General features: G+C 35.6%; 1 protein-coding gene and 1 pseudogene across 1 annotated transcript in view; both read right to left on the reverse strand.

Moving 5' to 3' along the window:
• Positions 1–16314, reverse strand: part of PRMT3 (protein arginine methyltransferase 3) — a 106121-nt gene that overhangs the window by 79588 nt on the left and 10219 nt on the right. Inside the window, exons 8-9 of the mRNA XM_090263159.1 lie at positions 15895–15960; positions 5509–5630 (exon numbers count right to left, since the gene is read on the reverse strand). Of these exons, the coding sequence (XP_090119285.1) occupies positions 5509–5630; positions 15895–15960 (188 nt within the window). The remainder of the gene's footprint in view (positions 1–5508; positions 5631–15894; positions 15961–16314) is intronic.
• On the reverse strand, positions 4051–5224 carry LOC150018076 (chromatin target of PRMT1 protein pseudogene; annotated as a pseudogene).

Genomic DNA, 16314 nt, shown 5'->3' on the forward strand with positions numbered 1-16314 from the left:
GTGAACAGGAAATGAAGGAGTTGGTAGGGTGGGAGAAGAAATTAATTTAGTTTCTTTGTGTCTTGATCACATTCATTAGAATTCTATGGCTTCTGAATAGCAAAATATTTTTTTGCCATTTGAGCCTCATAAGTAGTTCAAAATTCTCTTCAGCTTTGGCTCACTATTCTATGTAATTTCTGTTAAATTTAGAAAAAAATAAAAAAAATAAAGGGACATCCCTTACTTCAAGAATTTATCGCAAGGTATTTTGTGATCTTGTTTCAAACCTTATGTGTGTTTATATATTATCCCTACTTTTTATATCATTGTGTTGTTACTTTAGTCTTCTCAAAAACCTTCACTCACCATTTAGCACATGTATCAACTTGCTAGGTGTTAGGGATTAAAAAAATGAAGAAAATGAAGCGCCTGTCCTATAAACTAGAGAAGGACACTTACATGAACGTAACAGATCAAAATCTTTCCTAGGCTTTTCTGTTTCATTTCTAACAATATTCTAGACACAGGCTTTATAAAAGATTGCATCTTTAGTGTCACACCGAGACTGAAAGTATTGCATTTAGTTACATGATGGATCAACCTTCTCATGAAAACTCCTTTGCAATAACATTCAGAAGTCTGAATAATGAGCTATTCCATGACTCAGTGAGACGCAAAGGCAACCAGAGTAGTAATAAAAATATTACCAGAAGCTACCTCTGCTTCCTGAGCATGAAAGTAAAAAATTGCCTGGCAATCGAATAGCTTTGCTATCCCTAGGTAAGTTTATGTTTCTGAAATGATCATTCATTGCAGAGTTCCAAGTATGACAGCAAGAATAAGAAACAATTTCTCATTTCTTCTTTGTTCACACACTGAGTTCTACTTGGCCCTGCTAATTTAATACCTACTGTACTTTATACTTGTCTGTAACCTCAGAACAAGTCTGACCTTCTTTATTTTTATTTATATGTAATATACATTACACATATGAGCCTTAATATATGTCAGTTTATAGTAAAACCAAAACTTACTCTAAACTCACTTTAGAAATACTAGATCCCTTTTTTAAAGAGAAAAGAGATAAAAATTATTTTATTATTTTGAACACAATCCAAGGATTGCAAGTGAAATATATTTAAAAGAATATATTTTATTCTTTTATTAAATGTGCATTTAAAAAGTATCCACCTTTAAGAATTTAACGCATTTTTACAGATGAAAGCTTATGGAGTTTTATAGAAATTCTGCTGTGTATAGATTTCAGACAAAGAGGCCTCAGAGGAGCTTAAGATAGCGCAAGGCCTACTAATCGGAAGAGTTCTTTTCACTGATGATAGTTCTAAAAAGCTCCAATATGCAATAACAGACAACTAAAAGAGAAGTTGAGAGTAGATTACAAGGGAGGAGAGAGAGTACAAGATAAAATGCCTAAAGCTTGAAGTTTTATAGTGTAAGAGAACAGAGACTCTAAAATAGAAAGAATACAAAAAGATTTACTAACAGGACATCTGTAATAAATAATCATTTTAGAAACATAACATCAAATACATAAAGTATTATTTGAGGCAATGGTGCCAAAATAAACATATCACTGTTACTTCCAATTAATATTATAATTACTGCTAACATTTAGTAAGCAGTTACACGCAAAACAACGTAAATGGATTCAATCCTTATAACAATCTTATGAGATAGACACTACCATGAACCTTATTTTAAATGAAGGAATCAGGGCTTTAAAAAGTTAAGTAATTTGCCCATATTATAAGGCTAATAAGTGAAAAGCCTAAATTAGAAATCAAGTCATGTGATTCCAGATGCTGTCTCCTTAAATGGCAGAATAATGAGCCAGTAGATCGTGGGGATATTAACAAAAAACTGTTTCCTGCATATTCTTTTATAGATATATTCACAAATAGAGTAACAGAGGTTAGTTCACTCAACAGTATAATTTTTGATGAATGGAAGACAAAGGAGAGATGCTTATGAACACTATGTAAATAGCTATCTTTTCACAGCATAAAAAGCAAAGGAGAACATTGCTGAAGAAATAGTACCATGTTGACTTATCCAAAACAAAAAGGTCTGATTTTCAAAGTCTGTAAATTCTAAGAAAAGCAAACTACAGAATGTAACCAATACATGCCCCCTAAGTACTTAAATGGAAATATAGCATAGTCAATTGACTGTGAGGATAGACTGTGGAATCAGGCTGCCGGAGATCTAATCCAGGCTCCACTACAAATGAGAGTTACTTCTGCGAAATAAAATGAAACAAAACAATACAAAAAAAAAAAAGTTTATCACTATTCCTTTCCTTTTCTTCCATAAAGGAATTAAAACAAGAGTACATATAATCTTGCCTTTTAGAAAAAACAAATGACAAAATTAATACACAAATGGACATGGTCTTTCATAAGATGAAAATTTCTAATAGAAATTCTTATCACAATCTTACTATTAACATTAAATTTTTGATAATCTTCTAACACAATCTCTCCTTTGGGATATGGCACTCAGATCTGTTTGGATGGCAATGCAAAGGAAATGAAGATGCTCTTTATGGACCCCCCAAAATTACATTGTATTTAATGATATTCTAAGAACTAGAAAAAAATTTTACTTGACTATGGAATTGCACATATATGCATATTCTCCAATATGAATAACCACAAACCTGTATCTGTGAAAAATCTAAGCAAGGTCAATGTAATTTTTTTCATTAACATTAATTTGATACTGATTAATGAATAGTAACAGTACCTAACTTTTTTTCTTTTAATCCTCGCCAGATTATACATTTGTTGATTTCAGAGACAGGAAGAGAGAGAGAGAGAGAGAGAGAGAGAGAGACAGAGAGAAACACTGATCAGCTGCCTCCTGTATGCACCCCAACCAGGGATGAAACCCACAACTTAGGTATATGCCCCAACCAGGAATTGAATCCACAACCTTTTGGGGCAAGGGACGGCACTCCAACCCATGGAGCCACACCAGCCAGGGCCAGACACTAACATTAGAATACCAACTACATGCCAGGGAGTATGTCAGAAATTTATATGTACATTTTACTTATAACTTATTGACCTTACTCATAACCAGATAAGGAGTCATTATTATTTTCATTTTGACAGTGAAATGATTAAGGTTTCAAAAGGCTAGATATAACTTAATGAATGTTCAAATAACTGCTAAGTGGTAGAATGAGGACTTGAACCCAAGCCTATACTTTTATATTGGGCTATAAAAATCTAAAAATTTAAACATTTTACATAACCTTATCTAAATGTTATACGACTCAGGAAAGATAAATGTTCATTAATTTTAAGAATAGGACATAAGTCTCAGTGGGAAGATCATTTAAATGTTATCACCACGAAAAAGAAATGGTAGTTATGTGACACAATGGAGGTATAAGATACTACTATGGTGAGAATCATTTTGCGATGTATAAATGTGTGAAAACAACAACACACTCCACACCTCAAACTTACATAGTACTGTGCGTCAGTTCTCAATAAAGCTGCGGGAATAAAGAGTAGCTGAGAGGCCTCCTATTAATTATTTAATTCTGGAAATTACTCCTAAGTTCCAAATGTAAGGGGCTTTTGTTAAATACAAAGCTAAAGAAATCTAGTTCTCTAAGCTGTAGTTCAAATAAAGGCCTTTTTGCTAGGACATAAGCCAATTGTAAAATCAATCACCTAACTTATCTCCTCAAAGAAAGGAGGTATTTTTAGAGAATAAAATTAAGTTTTAGGAGACAAACTAAATCCACTCTGCCTTGTTTGTAGCCATTTTGGAATTTATTAATTTTAATTTGAAGGAGGAGGCTAATATTGTCCAAAAAAAAAAAAAAAAAAGACATAAAAACTTAGTCTTTAGTATAACTGTTTGCTAAAGGGAATATTAATATAAATATTTAGTTCTGTAGAGCATTCTCAACAATATTAACCTGTATGTCAATGATTTCTTTTTTTTTTTTTTTTCAAAAAAGGATAAAAGGGTTTCATACAATATAGTATCAAAAAAATAAAAGGAACACATTAAATGCACAAACTGGTGGCAAGTTACATCCATAGTCTATTGTAATAGGTCCTTCCAGCATCAATCGGGTACGTTTCTTCTCATCTGTTATCTCAACGTTATTTACAAATTTGATAACTAACAAGAGTCTCTCACAGGAGGGCAGACAGGCTTCAATCATTGGTTTCGGGATCTGTCTGTGCCATGTAGGCATCCAACTCGGCATCCAGGTGTCCTTTTGTTTTTGACATGTACGCATCCAGTTGGTTGTCCAGCTGCTCCTTGGTCAGTACAAGGTGAGCAAGGGCACCTCTCCCTCGTCCACGGCCTCTGCCTCTGCCTCCACAGCCCCCTCTTCCCCGACCTATCATACCCCGACCTCTACCACTGATTCCGCCACGACCCATAGCTCCACGCCCTAGGCTCCCTCTCCCAAGACCTCCAGGACCTCAAACACTACTTCTTAAGCCCATTCGGGGGGCTACGGCTCGTCCACCTCGGAGCAGGTTTTGACCTCGGAGCGACATCCCGCCCCTCAGTAGGGTTCTCGTGGCATGTCCCCCACGTAGTCTTCCTCTGGGCAAGCCTCTCTGGATTATGGGTAGGCCTCGTCCTCCGACTGCTCCCCTGGCCAGGGCCCCTATGGGTCGGCCTAACCGTGCCTGGATGTTACTCTTACCCAGGCGCTGCTTTAAGCTCTTCTGCTTAATTTTTAATGCTGCCCGGACAGAGGGTCTATTCTCCATCTGCTGGGCCAGTCTTCTGTTTCTGGCACTGGCTAGCTGCTGCTGTTGCTGCATCGAAGCCCGAATATTCACTGGCATCAGCTGTTTGTTCTTCAGCATATTAGTAAAGCGCTCATTTAGAGACATCTTGGTGGTGCTTTTTAGCACAACTTTCGGCGCTGACTGTGCAGCCATCTTCAAATCCCGAGGATGGAAGGAAAAGGACACCAGTGCTCCTCCCGGGGCTGCCACGACGGCTGCGGAAGGCGGGCCAGAGGCTGGCCGAAACTGAGTTGATGGTGGAAGGGCTCGGGTTAACTTATTTGGCGGTTGGCTAGGTGCATAAGCGGTGGACTACTAGGTTAGTTCGTTGCTGTTGGCTGTCTGTCTGGTCAGCCGGTCCACCGGCTCGCTCAGCCTGCCCTTTCCTGCCTTTTGTCTGTGTCCCCACAGCGACTGCCACCAACTCCCGCTTGGTGTCCAAACAAAATGGCTGCCACCAATGATTTCTAATTTTATAAAATTACCATACTTATAGTCATAATTGGAAAAGACAGAAAATTATATAAAAATAATTTTCATCAATGAGAACTATAAAAAGATTATTCATAGATCAAGTATGTCAATCCAACTTAAAATTTTACTATTCTGTAATAAGTTTTTACTGAAAGAAAATGTCTTAAGTCTGCATTAGATAGCTATTAAAGACAAGAAAACCTGTTTATCATCAGACTTAAAAATAATCTTAAATCAAGCCTTAAAATGTATCTACCTTATGATATCCATTGCCTGGTAAAGGATTTCAGATTGATCAACTCCAAGAACCTTCTTTGCCCCAGCTTTAGCAGCAAACAAAGAGAGTATTCCAGTTCCACAACCAACATCCAAAACTACCTGGTATAATTAAAAACAAACAAACAAACAGATGTTATTGAAAAGGTCTAGTATTTAAAAAACTTTACCAAGTATGGTAATATTTGTATTTGGGTATCATTACAATGGGTTGTTTTCAATTCCAAACAGTGTATCTGGCCATATTCTGTTGCAATCAGACTCAACAATATAAATTTATGAGATGTTTTATGTGAAATAAGCAACTTCCATAGACTTCTTATTTTATTTCTAACTTCCTTATTGCATGCATGTACTAATTTAGGTTTAGTTAATTCTAAATTTTAACAGAAATAAACCACCTCAAGTTTTAATGGCAGGAATTAACTTAAGAATAGCCTGATTCAATACAATTAAAACAATATGGTTATAAAGGAATCATGGATATAGAATATCATCACATTCGCTCCCATTTGCAAAATTAAGCATTCAACTTGCTTTAACAGTATAGGCACAATAAAATAAGTTGGCTTCTAAAATTTAGTAACTTGAGAATTTAAGTTTTAAAAATGATACCCATTATCATTAGTGAAATTAATAAGAGAAGTTTTATGCACATATTGGGTTGGCCAAAAAGCCTGTTTAGTTTTTTCCATAAAATAGAAGACATTTTTCATTTTCACCAATAACTTTATTGATTTGGATAGTTTGAGTATGTCAGCTATCTCCCACATGGTAGAATGTTGATTGTTCTCAATTAATGTCTTAATTTGATCACTATCAACTTAAACTGTCTAACCGACCCTAGAGCATTGCCCAGCGAGAAATCTCCAGCACGGAACTTCACAAACCACTTTTGACATGTTCAATCAGTCCAGCACCTTTTCCATACACTGCACAAATCTTTTTTTGCATTTCAGTTGCATTTTTATCCTTCTACGAATAATAAAGCATAATATGCCAAAAATGTATATTTTCTTCCATCTCCAATATTAAAATGGGTACATAAAAATTCACCAATTTTGATGTTTTTCTTTTAAATGCACACTGATATGACAGCTGTCACAATATCATCTAACAAAATTGTTTTGAATTAAGTTAAAGACAACTAAGTGCTACTAGAACCATCTTACTTAAAAAACCAAACAAATAAAAAAAAACCAAACAAAAACCAAACAAACTTTTGGCCAACCCAATACATGTTTTTCCTTCCCCTTCTTACAAATGAAAGTATGTTTTACCCACTGTATTACACATTGTCTTTTTAAATTTAAAAATATAGAGATCTTTCCATATCAGCTTATAGACAGGATTCCATATAATCTACTGGTCCAGTTCTCTATCGATGGGCATTTAGATAGTTTTTGAAATTTTACTATGACAATGCTGTAAATAACCTCATATCTATCCCATTCACACCTGACTAAATCATATTCCTAGAAGTGAAAACACTGTGAAAATACATTGTCAGAAAATATATACATATTTTTAACCCTTCTAGACATAACCAAATTACCCCTCATAGGCCAATTCTACTCATGAAGAATCCACCAGCGATGGGTAAGTCAATTTCCTCATTGGTGAGACGAGCCCATGGAACAGATAATGAAACTTTTGAATTTCTGCCAATCTAGCAAATGCAAAGTAGTGATATATCAGTCTAGTTTTAACATGCATTTCCATTATCATGAGGTTTAACAACATTCCATATGTTGCAGAGTCATCTTCAGTTCTCTTCTTTTGTCAACTATCTACTTATATCCTTCAGAGAAGGAAAACTCTGACTCCAAAAAACCTCCGCTGCCTTGCGGCATACCTCTTCAGGGGAAAGGCTAAGGGAGTAAACCCCGACAGAAAATCCGGAGCCGGAGTCCCTAAGGCGGTTTGACGTTGTAGTCAACACCGGCAACTCCTGCGGCGCACCTGAAGCCAAGCTGTATTGACTCCGTCTTTCCCTTGGACCCTTCAGCTGCGAAGAGAGGGGGGGTCTGCTGCATGGGCAACAGCTGGCCCTCCATATCACCCTGCCCAGGCTCTGTAGCTTCAGCTTCACTGGAGAGGACACTCCAGCGTCATCGCAAGATGTCGATTCAACACGGGAGGAGACAGAAACCGTGTCACTCCCGAGTCGGACTGCACAGCCATTCTCGGCGGTGCAGATAGACTCTTAAGAAGCTACACCATCGTCTCTCGAGACGGACAGCTGCCGACGACTTATATCCTTTCTCCATTTTTCTGAGTTACTAATCCTTTTTTTATCAATTTTCTAATCAAAATTTTCTTACCAAATCTTATGAAATAAGAGTTCTTTGTAAATCAGGGAGATTATACCTCTAAAATAGGACTTGCAATGTTTTTTCTTAGCATAGATTTGTCTTTTGATTCTGCTTACACTGATTTTTGCTATGCAGAAATTCTTTCCTAACAAACACATTAATATTTTCTTTTATGGCTTCTGGATGTGATCCTAATTAGAACAACCGTGCCCATATTCTCTCTTATTTCATCCTCATACATTTCCTTCTAGTACATTTATGGTTTCATTAGTACAGTTTGTTTCCTACCATGGGATATACTAAGAGGTATGGTCCCAAATTTACTTCTGTTCAGATGGCTAACCAATTGTCCCAACATGTTATTAAAAAGCCTGTGTTTCCCTCACTGATATGATATACGACCATTATGGTCTACATGTTTGTGTCCCCCCTCCCCTCCAAATTGTGTATATTGAAATCCTAACCCCCAAGATGATGATACTAGAAGCTGGGCCTTGAGGAGGCTATTAGATTATGGGGACCGAGCCCTCATGAATGGGTTTAGCACTAACACCATCCAGGGTATAATCTTTTTACCCAGGTAGTCCACTGCCAGAAATTTATCTTCTTATTGTACTCCCACACATATAAAAAGATTTTTAATATTTTATACTTTAATATGCAGCACTGTTTCCAATATAACAAATTAAAATAACTTATGACATCTTATGTTAGATATATAAGCCATAAAAGAATGTTAATAAAGAATTATCTCTAAGAAAAATTGCTGAATGATGAAAACTAAGTATAAAAAGATATGTATCATATACTCCAATTAGAGTATGTATTCTTTTGCAAGACTTTCATACACACACACACACACACGCATATATAATTTATATATAAAATTCTTTATTTAGTTCTCACTTTGTAAATGAGGAAAGTGAGTTTCAGAGAGGGAAAGTAACACGTCCAGAATCATATAGCTAGTAATCTGTAAAGCTAGCATTCAAACATAGGTCAACTGCTTCTAAAGCCTATTTTAAATTGTATTTTTAACTGTACCATAATTATTTATTACATCTAGTTCAGAATTAGGTAAGTGAGGAAATAAACTAAAACTTGACAGAATCAAAGACGTATAAATGGTAACAGAATAATCCAACACATAAAATCATAAAGAAATTTCATTTACCTTTTCTTAAAAAGAAAAAAGTGAATTTTAACTATAGTTAATAATCAAAAGCATAAAAAAGGCACCTTCCTGTGAATTTCTTCCATGGACCACAAGTGGAAATTAATTATGAGTGGGTGATAACACAATTAAATGTCACCCAAAGTTAAATTGAATCTGAGAAACCATATGGCCTCCACAGGAGCTTTGTGAGTTGAAACAATATTGAGAAAGGAATAAAGGAAAGGTGGCACGAAGGGAGGGATGAACAGAGAACAGAAGGAAAGGAGAAAGAAACACATTTTTAAATATAAGCACCTTTTTGAAAAATAAATCTCTTCTTGCACTACATTGTATGTATGATATAGAAACTAGTGTTGTTATAATAAAGTCTGTCTACCTAATGGAGATAAAAGCAAACAAAAACAATAGTAATAAAACTTAGGAAAGCATTATTTCATACATTTTAGAAAGAATTATATTTAAATAATTTTGAGAACATATTTTATAATTTTGTGAACAGAAACTGTGTGTATGTGTATATATATAAAAAAAAAGTGTGACTTAAAATGTAACTAACAGATCCCACTCTAATTACTCACTGTATTTCAGCATAATGATGTTTAAAATGTAGTGGCAGAGGGTTAAGAGCACTAGACTAGGCGTAAAACCCTTCAGGTTTATTTACTTTTAATGACCTGTTTTAGGGTAAGTCAATTACCCTATTGGTTTCAAGTTTCCTCATGTGTAAAATGGAAATAAATACTTGCCATGCCTTGTTACAGGAATGTTGTATAGCAACAATGAGACAACATGTTTGAAAGCAGTCTATAAATTATCAAATGGTATTTAAATATATGGTAGTATATTTTCTAAATCTGTACCCATAGTAAAAGAGAGTATCCCAAATCTTTAAAATATATAAAAACTCTAACATATAAAAAAAGATTTTATTTACTTTTTTAGAGAGAGGGAAGGGAGGGAGAAAGAGAGGGAGAGAAACATCAATGTGCGAGAGATATGTCAACTGGTTGCCTCTCGCAGGACCCAAACTGGGGAACCTGGGCTGCAACACAGGCATGTGCCCTAGGCATGTGCCCTGGCTGGGGATTAAAGCTGTGACCTCTCGGTCTGCAGATCGGCATTCAATCCACTGAGTTACACCAGCCAGAGCAATACTTTTATTACAGAAAATTATATCCTGAATATGCTTTAAGGAGTTAGAAACTGATACATGTAATATTTTATGTTACAGTGTATTTTTGAGAAATCATAAAAGTCAAGCAAAGAACTAAAGAAATAGACCTTCAACATATTAATAAGCCCCTTTTCTGACTTTCGCAGATTTCATACCTTCAGTAAGAGCAGTAAACAGAACACAAAATAATTATAAAGATTCTATGTTTTCCATGGTCATGTATTTTGTCTGAAAGTGTAAAATATAACATACACATTTCTATAATACTATTAACAAGTAAAGAAAACATAAGCGCAAAGTGACTGTGTATAAATCCACTAAGATGTGCTCCATATACATAAATATTCTGATTACTTCATTTCTCAATAATTAACATTATGATTACTCACACTTGTGCTGTTTCAGTATTTTCTTAGATATTATAAGACAAAATCTATTCAGGAGCATATTGGAAAAGAAACTTCTAACTTACTTTCACTTAAATTCTCATGCTATACATATCAAAAAGTATTAAGAAAAGATAACTCAAAGACAATGATGGTGTTCTTAAAACAACAAATATAAAATTTTAAAGTACCTAGGAATAAGTTTAACCAAGGAGATAAAAGACCTGTACTTGGCAAAAAATAGAAGACTGAAGAAAGAAATTAAGGAAGATACAAATAAATGGAGGCATATGCCGTGTTCATGGATGGGAAAAATTAACACCATTAAAATGTGTATAATACCCAAAAAAATCTACAGGTTCAACACAATTTCTATTAAAATACCAATAGCATATTTCACAGATCTAGAACAAATATTTCACAAATTTATATGGAAGCAAAAGACCCAGAATAACCCCACCAATTTTGAGAGAGAAGAACAAAGTAGGAGGGATTCCAATATCTGATATCAAACTATAGTACAAAGCCACTGTAATCAAAACAGTCTGGTACTAGCATTAAGAACAAACACATAGATAAACTGAACAGAATAGAGAACCCAGAAATAAACCCAAGACTCTATGGTCAAAAAATATTTGACAAAGGGGGCATGAGCACACAGAGGGGGAAAAATAGCCTCTTCGATAAATGGTGATAGGACAGGGACATGCAAAAAAATGAAACTAGACCATAACTCACACCATACACCAGAATAAACTCAAAATGGATAAATGACTTAAATATAAGTTGTGACACCATAAAAGTCCTAGAGGAAAACATAGGCAGAAAATTTTCAGATATCCCACATAGCAATATTTTTGCCAATGTATCTCTTAGGGCGAGGGAAATAAATGAAAAAAAATAAAATAAAATGGGACTACACAAATTAAAAAGCTTCTTCATGGCTAAAGAAACCATCATCAGAATGAAAAGAGAACCAACTGTATGGGAGAACATATTTCCCAATGATACACTGGACAAAGGTTTGATCTCCAAAATATATAAAGAACTCATGCAACTCAACACCATGAAGACAAACAATCCAATTAAGAAGTGGGCAAAGGACACAAAAAGACATTTCTTCATGGAGGACATTCAGATAACTCATGGATGAATGAAAAGATGCTCAACATCACTAACCATTAGAGAGATGCAAATTAAAACCACAATGAGGTATCACCTCCCACCTGTCTGAATGACCATCATTAGTAAATCAACAAACAATTGCTGGGAAGGATGCAGAAAAAAGGGAACCCTAATGCACTGTTGGTGGGGATGCAGAAAAAAGGCAACCCTAATGCACTGTTGGTGGGAATGCAGACTGGTGCAGCCACTGTGGAAAACAGTATGGAATTTCCTCAAAAAACTAAAAATGGAACTGCCTTTGACCCATCAATTCCGCTGCTGGGAATATACACTAAGAATCCTGGAACACCAATTCAAAAGAACTTATGCACCCCTATATTCATAGCAGCGCTATTTATAATAGCCAAGTGCTGGAAACAGCCTAAGTGCCCATCAATAAACGAACAGATAAAAAAAATGTTGTAGATTTACACAATGGAATACTATCCAGCAGAAAGAGAGAATTCCTATCATTTTGCGACAGCTTGGATGAAACTGGAGAATATTATGCTTAGTGAAATAAGCCAGTCAGTGAAAGACAAATACCATGTGGTCTTACATATAAGAGGAAACTAATGAACAAAATTAACGAAAACAACAGAACTATAGCCATGGAAACATGGAACAGATGACAGTGACCAGAGGGAATGGGGGAGGGAGGAGGATAATGGTGGAAAGAGGAAGTGACAAGTCATTGAACATGTATGAATGACCCATGGACATGGAGGACAGAGTGGGAATTGATTGTGGAAGTGGGGGGGGAGGGCAAAGGGGAAAAATTGGGACAACTGGAATAGAATAACGGTAAAAACATCACAAAATTTTAGAAGGTTCAAAAAGATTCACCAGTTGTCTAATTATTATATAGCTGGTTCCTGAGAAGCCTGGCAAGACTGATGAGTCCTAGACCAAAATATGCTTAATTTCTATATTCACATACTAAGGAAAAAATAGAAGTCTGAGAGAATAATCTAACTATGAATATAAAGCAGATTTCTAACAGCACATCTGCTTCACTAAAAACAAAGTGGTTTTTTAAAATATATATTTTATTTATTATGTTATTATATTCATCCTAATTTTCTACTTTGCCCCCCTCCACCAGATACCCCCATTCCTTATATGCATGGGTCATGCATATAAGTTCTTTGGCTTCTCCATTACCGACAGTATACTTAACATCCCCCTATTTTATACCTACCAATTATGCTTCTTAACCCCTGCACCTTTTCCCCCATTTTCCCCCTTCCCTGCAGATAATCCTCCAAATAATCGCCATATCTGTGATTCTGTCCCTGTTCTGGTTGTTTGCTTAGTTTGTTTGTTTTTTAAGATTTAGTTGTTGACACTTGTGAATTTGTTGCCATTTTAATGTTCCTGGTTTTCTTAATCTTCTTTTCTTAAATATGTCCCTTTAATGGCTTGGTGATGATGAACTCTTTTAGCTTTACCTTGTCTGGGAAGCACTTTTTCTGGCTTTCGATTCTAAATGATAGCTTTGCTGGAAAGAGTAATCTTGGTAGTAGGTCCTTGCTTTTCATCACTTTGAATACTTCTTGCCAGTCCCTTCTAGCCTACAACGTTTCTTTTGAGAAATTAGCTGACTGTCTTATGGGAAGGCCTCTGTAGGTAACTCTCTGCTTTGCTCTTGCTTTTAAGATTCTATCCTTACTTTTAATCTTTGACATTTTAATTATGATGTGTCTCGGTGTGAGTCTCTTTGGGTCCATCTTGTTTGGGACTCTCTGTGCCTCCTGGACTTTTATGTCTATTTCCTTCACCAAATTAGGGAAGTTTTCATTCACTATTCTTTCACATAAGTTTTCAATTTCTTGCTCTTCCTCTTCTTCTGGCACCCCTATGATTTGGATGTTGGTATGTTAAAGTTGTCCCAGAGGTACCTAAGCCTAACCTTGTGTTTCTGAATTTTCTTTTCCTGCTGTTCTGATTGAATGCTTTTTCCTTCCTTTTGTTCCAAATCGTTGATTTAATTCTTGGTTCCATTCTTTCCACTGTTGTTTCCTTGTAGAGCTTTATTTCAGTTAATGCAACCTTCATTTCTGCCTGGGTCTTTTTTATGGAGTTGAAGTACCTAAGAATTCCTGGAGCATTCTGATAACCAGTGTTTTGAATTATGTATCTGATAGGTTTCTTATCTCCATTTGATTTAGTCCTTCTGAAATTTTATTCTGTTCTTTCTTTGGGACATATTTGTCTCATTTCGGCAGCCTCTCTGTGCTTACTTCTGTGCATTTGGTAGAGCTGCTTTGAGTCCATCTTAGCACACCTGTTAAGTTGTATGGGGAGGAACCTGATGTAATAGCCTGGGTGGGGCAACCTGTGTTACTGCTCTGTTGCTTTATGTGGGGGAGGGCTTGCGGAGGGAAAAATGCAGCTGCCTGACCTCTGGAGTTTTGCCCAGGAGGAAGTGGTCTCCCCACTTGCACTTCACTCTCTCCCCATATGCCATTGGTGTCCTTCCTCTGTTGCCCTGGTGCTGAATCCCAGAGAGAACAGTTTCTTCTCCCGCCCCAACTCCCACTAGTTTTACAGACAGAAGTTATGGGGACTTTCTTCCTGGTGCTGGGAGGTCTGAACTGGGGCTGGGATCACTTGCTCCTGAGGTATCCCTCCTATTTTTTATCCACCACATGTGGATGTGGGACCACCTGTTCCCATCTCCACGCCTCTGCGACTCTGCCCCTCCTTCTCATCTGGATGAATGTGGATTCTTTAAAACATTCGCTGTTGGACTTCTACACAGCTAGATTTTCTGATAATTCTGGGTGATATTTGTTTTGTAGTGTAGTCGTATTTTTTGCTAGTTGTGCGCAGAGGCGAGGCATGTTTCACTATGCCTCTATCTTGACCGCAAGTCCTCCAAAGTGGTTTTTTTTAGACACACATATTAAATAAAAATTTTCTAACACTTGTGTGTAAATATAAAAACTATAAACAATTCTTAGTCTCTGCTGCAATAACATAGAAAATGCATAAAAGATAACTAAGTACAAAAAACTGATAAAACTAAGATTTAAAAAGTGAAACCACTGTGTGTCTATAATGGAAATCAGCAAAAACAAAGAGACACGCACCATCATAAACCTTTCATGATAGTTACTGCTTTGGACAAAAAATATCAGAGCACCATATAAATTTCAACTAAGTCACAGGTGAAACACTGTTAGGAAATAGGAACGGAACATTAAAAGCCTATCATGTTATACTCCAAACAATTTAAAAACCAGGAAGAGATTTTTCAAAATATGAAGGTGTTCAGTCACTGTTGTAATATTATGTAAAGCCCATGAAATAACCTTAGATGGGTATCTTTTTAAAATAAAGGTTAAAGGAGAATTATAAAAACGTGATTATGTTATCATATACATGTTAAGTGAAAAGTTTGGGAAAAAATTCCCAACCAAAGTTTTTAGTGGCAGATGATAATATTCTTGACTAAATTAGTGGACTAACTTCCAATAACGAGGAACAAACAGAAAACGTGAACTTTCAGAGGTAAGCTTGAAATGGAGGGAAGGAAGAAAAAAAATGAAAAAAATTTACAGGTGAGGAAAAACAAATTACACAGTTTTCAAACACAAACACACACAGTGTGAAAGCTCATCTTTGAAATAACCCGAAGCATTATGTAGACTAATTGTAAAATTTAAAGTGCCTCATAAAGCGATAAGTAAATGAGGTCGTAAATGCAAGCACATAAAAGAAATTCTACCTTATATTATTTGTCCCTACCTATCAATAACTTCATAAAATTAACTAATTTACAAACTGGAATACTAATTAAAAGTGTGCTTTGGTATGGGGTTTATCTGATACATTTGAAATTCAAAGGAATCACAGTAAATATAAAATATGCTTTAAGCAATCTTATCTGGATAACCAAGTTTAACTAAGGTATGTTACTGTAATTAATGATTTCAGTTTTAAAAAAGAATATATTGAATGACAGTACCAATCAGTATTTCTGTTATCAGTATTCTGCACCACAGAGCAGCATCATAAAAGTTTTCCATGAAATAAAACCGGAAGTACATTATATTAACTGCTATCACAATGATGAACCCCACAGAGGATTTCTACTGCTCAAGATCCACATGAAATGTTCAACTAAGGATCCTATGCTACTCACCTTGTCTTTGAAGATATGTGAATTTTGGTATACAAAGTCTCGGTAACTTTCTGTTCGTATTTTGTCCTAAGGTAGACAGAGAAAATGTGTTTACAGAATACTCTAAAGAAATAAAAAATGTTTTAAAAAGCTATTTGCTATTTTATCACATATTGCTAGTTTATATAGCTACTTTCTGCCTGGAAAACCAAGCTTAATATTGTTATCCTAAAAGAAAACAGAACACAAATAGCACCGATACACACAAAAGAAGTTTAAGAACATCACTGAAAGTCAAATAAAATCTAAGTTATTTAAAATGTAACACATTTTCATCTTGACACGCATTATCATAAGACTTCAATAGATAGTTAAAGCTAATATAAGATGAACAGGTTATTTTGCTCCTTTAAATAGGACCTGGAATCTAGAGCCTGTCTC

Source organism: Furipterus horrens, unplaced genomic scaffold (genome assembly GCF_987537825.1).
Source record: "Furipterus horrens unplaced genomic scaffold, mFurHor1.1.pri manual_scaffold_2, whole genome shotgun sequence".
NCBI lineage: Eukaryota > Metazoa > Chordata > Mammalia > Chiroptera > Furipteridae > Furipterus > Furipterus horrens.